The 15,787-nt window shown below is 31.3% G+C and overlaps 1 protein-coding gene across 1 annotated transcript; it reads right to left on the bottom strand.

The window, feature by feature from the left end:
• Positions 1 to 503: 503 nt before the first annotated feature.
• LOC111624950 (patched domain-containing protein 3-like) lies at positions 504 to 15,533 on the bottom strand. The gene is made up of 5 exons (XM_023367944.1): positions 15,404 to 15,533; positions 3,407 to 4,429; positions 3,019 to 3,336; positions 595 to 1,127; positions 504 to 542 (listed from the first exon to the last, which is right to left on the bottom strand). The coding sequence occupies exons 2-5, from the start codon at positions 4,413 to 4,415 to the stop codon at positions 504 to 506; spliced, it is 1,899 nt and encodes a 632-aa protein (XP_023223712.1). The 5' UTR covers positions 4,416 to 4,429; positions 15,404 to 15,533.
• Between the last annotated feature and the right edge of the window lie 254 nt (positions 15,534 to 15,787).

Genomic DNA, 15,787 nt, shown 5'->3' on the forward strand with positions numbered 1-15,787 from the left:
CACCGCAATTATAACAAGTATTTTAACAAATGCTTTACTCAGAAACACAGTTTTGTGTAAAACTATCAACACACCTATTCCGGTTGAGAATGCGCCCTGAAATATCGGAAAACCCACATTATATAAACTATGCTGCAATTTACCTTTTATGGTTTTATCTGACGAAGTGAGAAAAGAATAACATATGTGAGTCGGATAATTAACACAAAACCCCATACAGATTACAAAGGAGGACATAGAGGCGATGTCCAAGTCGACACTCCACAACGACATATAACCCAGGGTTTGTATCGTAATAGACGAAATGCACAGAGCAACGACAACCGAATACAAAATATTTGGATTAAAGAAAAGAAAAATTACAAGATTTATTAACGACGTCATCCAAAAAAATTGAAAGACCATTTCTCTAATAACGATACTTTGCTCGACGAATGTCGATATCAGGGTGTGTGTAAAAACATTAAAAGGAAATTCCTCCGCCATCTTTTGTATATCTTTGATTAATTTGGACTCCGTGGTTCTATTCGAAACATTTCTTGCTAAAAGAAAGAAACGACTGCAAATAATATCGGTATAATTATGATTAAATACGATATCATTCTGGTAATGTTTGGCTCCTGGAAATTTCAGAAACACCTGCCGTAAAGCATCGATGAAATCTTGTTTCGTGGATAAATCGTATCCCATAAAAGAATATTTCGCTGCTGAATGCTGTTGAAAATCTTCGTAATATTTCAACCAAGAAATATCCATATCTGCCACGTTTGGATGAGACTGAAACTTCTTAATCATGTCCTCCACTGATTTCTGAACGACTTCGTTTGAATAATCCAAAGTTTCGTTAATCACTATGTGAATAGTAAACGGATATTCAGTAAAATATTTATAATATACTCTAAATGCTCGGGTGATTTCAGAATTTTCGGGATAAAAACCGAATACATTAAGACCTTCGTTCAAAGAAATTATTCCCCATATACTAAATGCTAAACTAACGATATAGACAAGTAATATAATAATTTTGCTTGAAGAATAAAGAAGAAACGGCGCAACTTTGTCTTTGAAGACCTTCATGAAAATATCTTCTTGCATCGCTTCTGCATAATTATAAGTTATGCTGCATTCTGAAAAATATTAAATACACAATTAGACTATTGCATTTATTACGCGAAATGAAAGAAACTTAAATTTGACGAAACTAAAAAGTTTAAAAATTTCTTATAAAAATGAAAAATTCCAAACTGTTAAATTACTGTCAGTTTCATTACCATATTAATATTTTTAAGTTTAATGTTTAGTATATCACGTGCACTAAATATGAATACAATAAAGCAAAGATGGGCAACTCCTGGCTGTGGCTCGCAAGTGAACCTTGTCGCGTGTATTTTGTCAGATTTGCAGGCTTTAAACAGATTAAATATAAAAAAAACTCCATAATATAAGGTACTATACGCTAATGAAACGCACTGTAGTAAGTTGAGTTAATTTTCTTGTTTACATTGGCCATGAAATAAGATTAAATGTTTTTTGTCGTGAATATCGGTGTAATCAGAATTTCATAATAGCTTCAGACAGAATTGAAAAAAAATAAAGTCACTAAGTCACACTTATTAGGATTTTACTTAACGCGAGTTGTTCATGGCGACAATAAAGCATGATGAAATATAATGTAATTGAAAAAAAATGACATGGGAAGTTGGCGCATTACTGAAGAGAGATACGTCTTCCAAATCGATTTTGATGTTATATAAGTACGAATTTTAGCCATGACGGTTTAAGTAAACAGTATCAGTTAAACAGTTCCTGCGCCTCAAAGAAACTTCATAACTAGCGCTCTCGTTGATTCGAATTCAAGGCACCTAAAAAATGTGAAAAAGAACAAAACCATTCTGCTAAAAGTAAATTAGTTTATATAAACCAATTAATATGTTTATTTGCTCATGCTCAAACCCTTCATTCCATGTTATAAAATATATGCTTTTTTCTTGCTTTGTTTATATTAATACAACACCAAATGATAGAAAATACGACAGGCACTAAGAGTAAAGCATGAAACGCAGTTTGCACTGCAATTATAACAAGTATTTTAACAAATGCTTTACTCAGAAACACAGTTTTGTGCAAAACTATCAACACACCTATTCCGGTTGAGAATGCGCCCTGAAATATCGGAAATCCCACATTATATAAACTGTGTTTCAATTTACCTTTTATGGTTTTATCTGACGAAGTGAGAAAAGAATAACATATGTGAGTCGAATAATTAACACAAAATCCCATAGAAATTACTAAGCAGAACATGGAAGCAATGTCCATGTCCACACCCCATATCGAAATTTTTCTCCGTGGCGTATCGCTTCGCGTTGAATTTTCGTCCATGTTAATCCTAACGAAGACTATTGCATCATTAAAAATTATGTTTTTATTTTGTACAAACAAAGAAAATATATTGAAAAATATAAAAACAATAAAAAATTATACTTTAGAAGTTAATTTAGTATCAAAAACTTAAACTATTTGAGTAGCCCAAGACATAGCCAAAGATTGCAGCGCCACAGCACTAGCGAAAATTTAAATTTGCACTGGAATCCTTTCGGATAATCGACGCTCTACTGTATATCAATTCGTTATTAATCCTTTTTTAATATATCAATGTAATAAAACGTACTTTTACAACACCTAGACTAAAGTTTTCATAGAGGAGTTACTATATTTTTGAAAACATTAATGTTTATTCTGCCTAATTATACGTTATTTCACATATAAAGTATTAACGATTTCAAGTATTCGATTTCATGTAGCATCCCAGGAGTGTTTATTAATTTTATGATCCTTATCAGAACTTACAGACACATTAAAGAAGTTTGATGTACAAGATGAAAATCCACTAATATTTTATAATGAAAATTGCTTCCATTTACTTTTTCACTTTTTCTCCGGTTGCTTTTAAGTCAGAAACATTATAACGTGTAAATGAAATAAATTTTTAAAATTATATAATAAACTTTTCTTCACCTGAAACAGATTTACAAGAAATGGGATTGAGGCCTTTCTCTTCTCTGTATCCACTCAAAGCCAGACAACCTCCGAAAAACGTCAGCTGAAAAAAATACGTAAAACAGATGCAGGTAGCAGCATAATAGCCGAATATTCTAATTCCTGGAAATGGGCAGTTCATTGCAATACAATAAGAACAAAAGTTGGTTAACGAAGTTATAGTTATGGACACTGCTGCATTCGAATACGTATCTTCCATCCGCTTTTCAACTGGATCGCGAGTATCAGTTGTTCTCCAACACGCGATCACTACGAAAGAATCGTCCACTTCTGTCACTGAAAAACAATTTCAAAATATTAGCCAGAAAAAAAACGTACACATTATATAACATATTATATAACCTACCCAGAATTGCAAATGGGAGAGCAACGTTATAATATGTGCTTTCTACACCACACGCAAATAGTAATCCAAACGAGGCAGCTACAGCCATTCCGGCTGACATGACACTGGCTACACCCATCCACGGTTTGCTTCTAATCCAACTATTAGTCATGTTACTCAGCATGCTGAAGAGACATACCACGATTATGGTGACGCTTATAAATGGTATTATCTCCTGCAAATCCAACATAACATTAACATCAGTCGAAGCGAATGGCTCGAAAAAAGTGTCAATATACTTGAAATTGCATTTTTTTATTCTTCTATAAAGTGCTTTACTCCAAGCTTTAGTCCACTCCGCTTTACTTGTGTTAGTATCATCCAATGGATATGATAAACGCATGGCGTATACTTCTTCTATATAATCGTTTTCGTCAACGATCACACCTCCTAAATTGAATAACATTATCTTATATGAAAACGTTAAAGGATCGATATCTATGGGATACTTGAATTTCCGTCTCTTTGAAACCACATCATCCGTATGGTTTAACAAAGTAGAAATAGGATTTTCGAAACATTTTCCGTAGACCCGTCCACAAACGTCGTCGTAACTAATTTGTCTTTTATCAACATGCGCAGTGACGTTATTTGCTATTTCGCTTAACATTTGAACTTCCAGTAAAATATTTTTCTGTAACATGTTTTCATCTTTTTTGTGTTTTATGTAGATCATAGGTACGACTGGACGATGAGTTATCCTTTGTAAATCGTAAAATTCCGAAGTGTTCATTGGAAAAGTTTTGTCTATGAATTGTCGAATTTCAAAAATATTTCCTCTGTCAGCACATAACAAGTAATCGTTATCATCAATATATTTCATGTTGAACAATCCAACAGACAGTAAAGCACTGAAAATGGACGGCACAAAGATGAAGTAATACGGGTGGTGTGCGATGTTTCTTCCAAGTTTGCCGAAGCACTTGCGTAGACTTTCACTTAAGCATGAAAACTTTAAGTTTCTCTCCATCTTTTAACGTTGTGCTAAAAATAAAATAATTTTTTAACAATTTATTAAATTAGAAGTTTATTTAAAATTATAAATTAGAATAAATTATGCTATTCGAAAATACTTTCAATCTACTTTTATACGAGTTTGATTCAGAGTCTGGAAAATATTGAATTCTCTTTTTACATATTGCAGAAAATTTGTTGTTCCAAAATTTTGCATTTGATTGTAATTCAAAGCAGAAATATTTATACAATAGTTTAGAGAAATTCCTAAACTGCACTTCAATAAAGAATGCCATAATTATGTTTGCTATTTATTGTTTCCAAAACAGTTTTAAATAAGCACAAAAATACAATTACTTACTGACTGCTAAGAATTGTCTGATTATTAGAATTGCACATAGATTTTATCATTGAATGGATATTTCTGTAGACGGCATCGAACTGTTTTTCGCAGCAGGCAGTGCGGAATGCTACATCCTATCGAATTGTTGCTTCCTACTCTTATTACTATGGTATTTCGAAAGACTTCTCGCAGGCTACAGAATGCCTTACGACATCTAACGGCTCGGTCTAAAATCATGACACTAAGCCACTGTCTATTCTTTACTGCGATATGCAGGGTTATCGACCATCATCAGATTCAATTCTGTGAAGTCAGGTCTTGCAAAATCATTGTAAAAAATGTAATTTTCCAGCATATTCGCAAAAAGTTTTGCATTTATGTCAAATGCAGACATAAAGGTCCTTCGAACTTGCATATAATGCTACATATTGTATTTCCGATATCACACCGTTCTGTGATGCCGAAACGTTGTACTGTACCTCACTCGATCTCGTCATCCAGCTGTTCACGCGAATTCTGAGGACGCTATTTACAGTCAGGAACAAAATTTTGAGGCTATAAACATTTGATATTAAGTCATAAAGAAAACAAAAACGAAACATTCTTATGATAGACCATTGCATTTAAATTACCTACAAGGAATCATTTTACGAAAATTTCTGAAATTTTCTGATTGGATCGCAACAGATTATTACTAAGAAATATATTTCACTTACATTATTGTGTGATATTACATTTTATGTTTCTCATAAAATGTTCAGTGCGATATTCTCCACATAACATGGTAGTTAAGTATTGAAATAAGTGTCGTGTTATGCAAATCCGTTCTATGCGAAAAACAAATGAATAGTACAAAACTCAGCGTAGCTTCAAATAGTTAGCAAAAGTGTGTTATTTTTTATGTAATTAAGATATACACGTTTATTAAAGCAATTGTAGTAATATCAGAATTTATTCCCTCGATTCATGACTTAAAACAGTCCGAGTTCAACTAATCGATGGAGATAAGTTTAATAAAAAGTTTATTAGAATGACAAATAAATTAAAAGAAAACGGCAAGAAAAGCGGAAAAAATTCAGCAACGACTTGAGTAATTTCCCAGCTGTTAGAAGATTTCATTTTAAAAAATAACTCTTATTAATATGCATAATAAATTTAATTGTGTATGTGGTGCCATGTGTTATCAACTTTTGTTACAAAAATTACTTATGTTTGAATTACTATAGAATGACATAAAAGAAGAATTAACTGATAAATGCACGAACGGAGTGCAGAAGAGGTTATGGCTGGAAGTATGCAAGAATTCTGAACAAAAAGAAACTATCGCTGTATCGATTAGGTTGACAATTTGGTCAACCTAACGATACATCATGATTAGGAGACGAGCGGGATACTGAAGAGTTACTGCAGGTTTTGGTGAGAGCATTATCAACGACCTTTGAAAATTTTCAGAACCAGGAATTTATATGGAACTGGAGAATAGTGATTTTAAAAACGAAAAACCCATAGAACTTGCGACAGATTACCTTAGTAAAAGCTTGATAACGATAACCGAAATCGTTGATAAAATTGTAGCGAATGATCCAGATTTTAAAAGCTGTGCAAAAACGAAACGAGGCGTTTTGGATACGATCTACTGCTATGCACATTTGCTTAAGGAAAGAAAAAAAAGCGACAAATGAAACTACACGACTTCATCGCAAAAATACAAGAATTTCAGAAAATCCAAGACCTTCCTCACAAAAAATAAACTTTACATTACTTTGTGCATATGTTTATGTCGTCGAGGAACTCATCACCCGCTTTAAGCAGTATATGACTGTATACAATATTTTAAATGTTTTCTTAAAAATTAGTTTACCACGTATATCAAAGAAGTTAATTCTGACAAAATATATTTCAGTAATTCTACATAGAAGCGACATTTGCGGAAACGAAAGACAGCTGTTGAACAAATGTTCTGTTGAATCAACGGATACGGAGTTTACAAGGAAATACACACACATTTAGTAAAGAAATCATGGACTGGCTATACAAGAGAAAAAATGATAAGAAATTACAACAATTATTCAAATACTCAACGTTAAGTGAAAAACGGTAGTGGGAAAGTCAGTGAATAGCAGATAAGACAACTCTAAAAATACCAAAATTATTAAGTAATATATTGAAATTATGACTAGAATACAATAAGCCATTTAATGACAAACCAATTAATGTACTATCCGAAATTGAATCAAATTAAAATAAAACAAGATGGTAAAATAGTATAAAACACCAAATAAAAGCAGATATTGAAAAATTAGACAAAAGGTGAGATGATAATAATTGGTAAATAATGAAAAAGTAATCTAAAAATTGTATAACATTAAAAACATATTTAAAGAAAAATAACGTAACTTTAATTAAAGCAGATAAGACAGATCAAGTTTTCATTGTCACAAAAAAATGATAGGATAAGAAAAAATCGGAACTTGTGCTAACAAATGGATCTATAGAACTGACAGAAAACCCAATAGAAAAAACTTTTCAAAGTGCGGGAGACGTCGACATCGACGCTCAACCCGGTATTTACTGATCGGATAGCATTCCTCCAAACTGAAACTCTTCCTTGTAATTCAAGCCTTTTATTTTTCTGACAAAAACAATTTTTATAGTATTCACGAGACTGTCGGGTAGGCACTCGTTAATTTAAGTTTTGCGTCGGTTTTTATTTTCGAAAGGTAAGAGTATAATATCAGAGGTAGAGAGTGGGCAGATGTCTGATGTCTGTTGTTGCCGGGCAGTATGACTCGAACAGATCTACAGTAAGCCGCAGTTAAATCTTATCTAAGATAGACACTCTATTATCAAGAAGACTCGAGCAGCTGAAAGAGTAACAAAAATTTCATATGAGAAATAAAGAACACTGAAGAGCTCATAATGGAACCTGAAACTGATCTGACGACAGAAGAACGCCAAGAACTCTGGAATGAAGAACACCAAGTGACTCGGCGAGATATGGTTTCTTCTGGAAACGAGGATTAATGTCGATATCTGGTATTAAACATTTTTTTGAAGAAGTGGGATGATGTCAGAACGACGGTCTTAGAATGACATCCAAACCAGGTTGAGGTTATTAGATTTACGGATATCTACAATTACAATGCTATTAATTACTTCTGAAAAACTACGAAGAAGAGAGAAAAGCAATCGACATTGAACAGATTCTTTAATCCCCACAAACAGAAAACATGACTAATAAAAATACAAGACTGCATATACAGTATATGTATTTATATAAATAAACGTAATAAATAAATAATATAAAAAAAACATCCGAAAAATGAAATAGTATATATATTTTTTATTTTTTCGAGTCTCCGAAACGAATAAATCAAATTCCTATAAAAATCTATGGTAAATCGAAAATCGATTAACGAACAAAATCTTGGAACATATTATGTTCGTTAACCGACCACCCACTGTAAACACAAAAGATACTGTATTATTGACAGTAAAAAAATGAAATTCACAGAACAAAAAATAGTTATCACAACAAAAAATAAATTCAATGTAATTTTTGACAATTTTGCGGATGAAAATTGTAACGTTTCGTAGGTGAATTGTACGATTGTGATACTGTGTTAGAGCGTAAACGTGTTTAGAAATGCCACGCTGTGGATGACTGTATATGAGTGTAATTTTTTTTCCAAATATTTAGAAGTGTCTCTTTCGAGAGGCGATGATCGTTTTCATATATGTTGGAAAATATGCAGCTAGACAATGTCTGCAGAAATTAATGCGTCATGTTTTCGCAACGCTTATAATGGAGCAGTAATTCTGTTCAGAAGATTCCTGTTTATTGTAACAGCAATACAAGAAAAACGAGAAAAATACCGCAAATAACAAAATAAAATCTTACCTTTTATACTATTTTATCAATTTATGTGTTATTTCGAATAGATGAAGGACGTCGTATTTCTTCTGCGCTAAATGTCGACTTTTACTGCTATGTTTAACTTGTATTCGAACGGTTCGTAAAACTAAATGAAAGGTTTTTAAGTGACATGCCTGTTAAAAGTTCGAATTCTACTTAATTGCATAATTTAAATTCCTCGTATAAATAAAGTATTGGTAGAGTTTGAGTTAATAATTACGTTTAATATTTATTCTCACGAAAGTACTAAGACATTCACTGATAGACCTTCTTTTCCTTTGTTAGAAATTAAACATCTATAAGGAAATAAAGTGAAATTTTATATGTAAATTTATATAAAATTAATGATTATATGAGATAAGATATACTCCAATTTGGTATCTAGATTAATATATAATAATTATGTCTACGCTATAAGTATCATACATAAAATTTTCGATTAAATTTTCTAAACAAGAAACAAATATTAACAGCATATGCAGCTTTGAAAGACTTTTTCTACTATGATGTGCCTGGTCATCCACACAGAAACCATTACAACACCTCTATCTATACAGATGATATTCGAAGCCCGTCGGCACTATATGCCAATAAATAAGATTAAGAGAGAGGAGTATGGGCATCATACTCCTCTCTTAGTGATACAGTGTAGCGACGTAGTAACAGAATAACGTCGCCATATAGTGTTTATATAATTTTTCAACATCAACGCCGTGATTGTTCAAGTTTCGAGCCGATTTTCTGTTAGGCGAGCGCAATGCTTACTTTGTATTTTTCTCTTATACATTGCATGAAGCGCGCTAATTTGTGCCAGAATGTATGACATTGACACTTTGATCTCAAAGTATCTCGAAAAGGAAATCATGGACCCACATCTTTATTATGTTGTTGATAACAAACTTGATTATACGTCATATAGAATACACGCTAGCGAAAAACTCGGGAGATTTGTACGATATCGGTTTGTCACTTGCGAAAAAAAAGAAAAATAGTGGCAATAACAAAATATATTTCTTACTTTCTATTATTCTGTTAATACACTAATGACCGAGTAGATAAAACAACGGAGTAATCGCGTGTTCGTATATGATGAACGACTTGCCGCGTGTTTTTCTGCCACGTGTGCCTGGATGGAATTACAGAATAATAATTATTAGAAAAAATTCAAGGAAATTTTACTTCTTAAGTTTATTTAAATTAAGTTATATGAAAAACTTTAATAATTAAATATTTACCTGAGAATCGCTACGAATTTTTCTTATAATTGTTAACGTTTAAATGTTTAAACCCGTTTAAAATTTAAAGAACGTGTTACGGCTAACAGGGATCTTAGCAGGGCACAAGTTCTAGGTGGTGAGTCCATACCCCAAGGTTCAAATCTATTCCGGGATATACGTTCGTTTTTCTTCTTGCTTCTTGCACTTCCGACGTCCTAACAAGTGACCAAATTACAAAGTTTCTGACCCTGCTGTTCCTCTCGTACCGCGCAGGATTACTCTCGCAACAACTACCATTTCCGTGGCTAGGGGGCTTCTGCCTTAGGGGTGTTTACTCATAATTCCACGAATAATAGCTTCGCACCACTACCCACTCGACCAAGCGCATGTACAGTACGGTACAAAGAGTCCGTTACAGAACGAATTTAACATTTTAAATCATAAATCAAAAATTTAATTTTTTTCATTAAATATTTACCTTATTGTTTTCTACTATAAATTTGTTTAATGTTAATTTTATTGAGAACGTTGGAAAATTAGGAAAAATAATGAAATGAATGTAAAAGAGGAGTGAAGTGTGAATGTATTTTTGCTCGATTACTCGGTACTTATTATCATTTGACACATAATATTAACCAACATTCTGCAATAAAATTGATTTATTATTAAATACAAAAATTGCGTACTTTTTTAAATCATTAAATTTTTAACAATTTACTTGAAAAGTGTTATTTCTTTCCGTATAAAGTTCTGCTTTCTAATGAAGTAATAAATAATGAACTAAAAGCCAGTTGTTCGAATGAAAAAATTATTTTCGTGAGAAGTACACATTGGTAGACTTAAGTAATATTTCATTCAGACAAGAAAACAGGTTTTTAAAAAAGTCTCAAATAAAGAAACAATTACTTCGTCCGTTAATCATAACGAATAGAAACACAACAGTAAAAGATATCCTGTACTTAAAATAGAACACAACATTAATAAGGTGAATTAATAGATTAATTAATTGATAGAATAATAGAAAGGAAGAAATATATTTAGATATTGCCACTATTTTTCTCCTTTATTAATGTTTTATAATACCAGGAATCCACTAAACCAGGGATGTCCAATCTTTTTGTTTATCTTGGCCACATTGGCAGAAGCCATGGTGTGTTGGGCTACAAGTATCTTGCATATAGGCGTACTTCTGGCCCAATTTTTAAATATACTTATATTTTTAAGGATTAACATGTCAATATTACAATAGTTAGTATTAAAACTTTACCACGAAAAAGGTTATTTTAAAAAATCACTTCTATAGACGTTTTCAATTTTTACTTAGAAATAGATAAATTCATTTATTATAAAGGAGATAAAGAAAAGTTTATTTGAAAGTTCATTATTTATTACTTCATTAGAAAGCAGAACTTTATACGGAAAGAAATGGCACTTTTCAAGTAAATTTTTAAAAATTTAACGATTTAAAAGAATAAGTAATTTTTGTATTTAATAATAAATCAATTTTATTGCAGAATGTTGGTTAATATTATGTGTCAAATAATTATAAATACCGAGAAATGGAGCAAAAATACTTTCACACTTCTCTCCTGTTCTACTTTCATTTCATTATTTTTCCTATTTTTTCAACGTTTTCGATAAACACAAAACAAATTTGTAATAGAAAACAATGATGCAAATTTTTAATGAAAAAAATTAAATTTTTAATTTATAATTTAAAATGTTAAATTCGTTTTTTAAATATTAAACGTGTTGAAACATTTAAACATTAACAATTATAAGAAAAATTCTTAGCGATTCTCAGGTAAATATTTAATTATTAAAGTTTTTCATATAACTCAATTTAAATAAACTTAAGAAGTAAAATTACCTTGAATTTTTTCTAATAATTATTATTCTGTAATTCCATCCAGGCAAACGTGGCAGAAAAACACCTGGCAAGTCGTTCATCATATATGAACACGCGATTACTCCGTTGTTTTATCTACTCGGTCATTAGTGTATTAATAGAATAATAAAAAGTAAGAAATATATTTTGTTATTGCCACTATTGTTCTCCTTTTTTTCCTTAATATTTATACTACCAGTGACGTCATTAGCGTTAGTGACTTCCATTGAGAAAATTCATGATATCACCTCCCAAAAAAGCTTTTCGAAATTGATACATGCAAAAAACATTAAGGATTCTGGTCTAAGTGTTTTTGTAAATTCAATATCCCTTATATTGCCAAATGCAATGAAAATAATACAAACAGGTAGCAAAATTAAAATGACACAATTAAATTACTTTATAATATGCACACAATACTTTAATTTACTTATTTTATTTTTTATGTTTATTATTATATGATATTTCTAAAACATTTTATTCATCTTTTACTCATTAATCTTCGATTAACTGTCGGAAATTAATATTTCTATTACTGCTCGTGGTCTACAATGTTTACTTTATGGTGACAACATACGCCCGGACAATACGGTATATCACATGGTTTAGTTATCTATTAAAAGTTGTTTTGAAATTGTCAATACAGTTTAATTTTGTCCTTTATAACTGAATGTAAAAAAGTGAATTATATTTATTTCATTTGGCAGAGTCTTATGTGGCGTGAAATGCAACAGACTTTGTTACATTTTACTTTAAAAAGTTAAGATATGCAATGAAACGTAAGTAACAAGCGACTGAGCAGAACTGGTTTTATCCAGTTGTCACCGTTAAAAGAAAAAAAGAAAAACATAATAATAATAAAATAAAACAAAGGCGAAACGAAACTACAACTACGACTCGTAAAGTATAATAATTTAATTTTCTTTCGTCTTTATATTGTAAATTGGGCGAAAACGTAATTATAAACTTAAATATTTTGGCGTTTTCATTTTATTTCTTTATTTAGTTGATTCCGAGTAAGTGAAGCATACGAAAAAATTATGGTTAGAACAGTTTGTTTGTTTTTTTTATGTTCTTAATACGTTTCGACTAAACATCAGGACATACTTACTGCGTAGAATATTAACTTAATCGTGATCTGCATTAGAAAATAGTGAATAATAATTAGTACATAATTATATATTAATCTAGAAATTAAATTGAAGTATATCTTATCTCATTTAACCATTAAATTTATATAAATTTACATATAAAATTCCACTTTATTTTCTTATAAATGTTTAATTTCTAATAAAAAAAGCCAGTCTATCAGTGAATAACTTATTACTTTCGTGAGAAGAAAAATCAAACGTAATTATTAACTGAAACTCTACCAATACTTTATTCATACGAGGAAATTTCAATTATTCTATTAAATAGATTTCGAACTTTTAACAGGCATGTCACTTAAAAAACCTTTCATTTAGTTTTACAAACCGTTCGTATACAAGTTTAGCATCGCAGTGAAAGTCGACATTTAGCGCAGAAGAAATACGACGTCCTTCATCTATTCGAAATAACGCACAAATTGATAAAATAATATAAAAGGCAAGATTTTATTTCGTTATTTACGGTATTTTTCTCGTTTTTCTTGTATTGCTGTTACAATAAACAGGAATCTTCTGAACAGAATTTCTGCTCCATTATAAGCGTTTCGAAAACATGACGCATTAATTTCTGTAGACATTGTCTAGCTGCATATTTTCCAACATATATGAAAATGATCATCGCCTCTCGAAAGAGACACTTCTGAATATTTTGGAAAAAAGAAATTACACTCATATACAGTCATCCCACGCACAGCGCGGCATTTCTAAACACGTTTACGCTCTAACACAGTAATACAATCATACAATTCACCCACAAAACGTTACAATTTTCATCTGCAGAAATGTCAAAAATTGCATTGAATTTATTTTTTGTTGTGTGAATTTCATTTTTTTACTGTCAATAATACAGCATTATTTGTAATTACAGCGGATGATCGGTTAACGAACATAATTCGTTCCAAGACTTTGTTCGTTAACCGATTTTCGATTTACCATTGGTTTTTATGAGAATTTGATTTATTCGTTTCGGAGTTTCGAAAAAATAAAAAAAAAATATATACTATTTCATTTTTCGAATGTTTTATTTTTATATTTTTTATTTATTACGTTTATTTATATGTAATAGTAAAAATACATATACAGTATATGCAATCTTGCATTTTTATTAGTCATGTCTTCTCCGTTTATGGGGTTAAAGAATCTCTCCAATGTCGATTTCTTTTCTCTCTTCTTCAAGATTTTTCAGAAGCAATTAATAGCATTGTAATTGTAGATAGACATCCCTAAACCTATTAATCTGAACCTGGTTTGGATGTCATTCTAAGACCGTCGTTCTGACATCATCCCACTTCTTCGAAATATGTTTAATAACAGATATCGACATTAATCTTTTTTTTCAGAAGAAAACATATCTCGTCTTGTTTTTTGGTGTTCTTTATTCGAGAGTTTTTGGCATTCTTCTATCGTCAGATCAGTTTCAGGTTCCATTATGAGCTCTCCATTGTTCTTTATTTCTCAGATGTAATTTTTGTTACTCCTTCAGCTGCTCGAGTCTTCTTGATAATTTAGTATCTATCATAGTAACCAATTGTGTGTATCTTGATAAAGTAAACGTTTTTCAATTTGTTTTCTCTTTATTGATGAGTACATTTAGACTTAGTAACTTATACCTAGATTTTATCTTAACTTATTATACATTATTCGTCTTAATAACTGTATTTTTATGGGATAAGGTGAAACTGTAATAATTTTAAATTCACTTTTAATAAAAGATTCTAAATTAAATAATAATGTATACTTAAAGTTCACTAATTGTCTACACATTTCTTTAGCTTTATGAGTCTCAAGTCTAATTTTAAGGTGTTGATCTTTAATATCATTAGAATTAAGAATTTTTTCTTTTCACCTGATGTAACTTTTTGTTGTGTATATAGTTTTGTGACTTTCTTTTTAAACCATTTCTTTATTTTTTTCTATTGTGTTTTCTGTCAGTTCCATAAATCCATCCGGCAGCACAAGTTCCGATTTTTCTTATCCTTCCATTCGTTCGTAACTTGATCTGTCTTATCTTCTTTAGTTAAAGTTACGTTATTTTTCTTTTAATATGTTTTTAATGTTATACAATTTTTAGATTACTTTTTCATTATTTACCAATTATTATCATCTCACCTTTTTTTTTAGGATTTTTGTCTAATTTTTCAATATCTGCTTTTATTTGATGTTTTATACTATTGTGAACCGCCGGGGAGGTTGGAGGTCTCCCTTTCCTGCGACATGTCGTTAAACCTGCTCACTGTCAAGATGGCTTAAATGTTTCTTCTTCCCTATCCCGCGGTAACGGGATTTAATTGTTAGGATCGAGTGGAGGAGGGAGGAGGGCCGTCGGTAAGGTGACAGGCGATATACGAGTAAACTCAGGTCACCAATTTAACAAGGAAACAACGATTTATTAGCTATCTACATAGACGGTACAATAATTATTATCGAGGGAAATTTCTGAGTCCCTAAACCGCGAAGGGCCGAGAGAGAGTTCACAAAAATTTGTTCCATACCTCTTTATGTCTTTAAATATTCTTGAGGAAAAAGGTTATGATATCCAACGGGTTACGAACTGGTAGGATAAGGATAATAGTTTCTCAGGACACAATATATCAATAGGATACAATATTCGAGAAAATTGTAGTTGGCGGCTTATGAACGACTCCCCCGAGAGAGGGAAGCAAGCGGCTTTTATAGTTTCGTCGTGGGAGAATGATCATGTGACTAATTGTTGTGAGGTAAAAGGTACTCGGATGAGTCAAAGTTGTTCCCGGGACCATGCTAACTATCAACTTTGGAGTTGGAATGGGGGATTATTTTCGAAATGGACGGATGTTTACTTTAAACGAAAGGGGAGACTGGAATTTTTCCCTTTTTTAAGTTAGGTTTTAGTTAGA

This window comes from Centruroides sculpturatus, unplaced genomic scaffold (assembly GCF_000671375.1).
Source record: "Centruroides sculpturatus isolate CEXI.00-Female unplaced genomic scaffold, Cexi_2.0 scaffold390, whole genome shotgun sequence".
Classification (NCBI taxonomy): Eukaryota; Metazoa; Arthropoda; class Arachnida; order Scorpiones; family Buthidae; genus Centruroides; species Centruroides sculpturatus.

Bases quoted from the DNA above. Each gene is read 5' to 3' on its own strand.
- LOC111624950 (XM_023367944.1), bottom strand. From the start codon at position 4,415: ATGGAGAGAAACTTAAAGTTTTCATGCTTAAGTGAAAGTCTACGCAAG. The intron at 3,337-3,406 runs GTAGGTTATATA...ATTGTTTTTCAG, and splicing joins TCTCCCATTTGCAATTCTGG to TGACAGAAGTGGACGATTCT. The intron at 1,128-3,018 runs GTGAAGAAAAGT...AATATTTTTCAG, and splicing joins TTCTTGTAAATCTGTTTCAG to AATGCAGCATAACTTATAAT.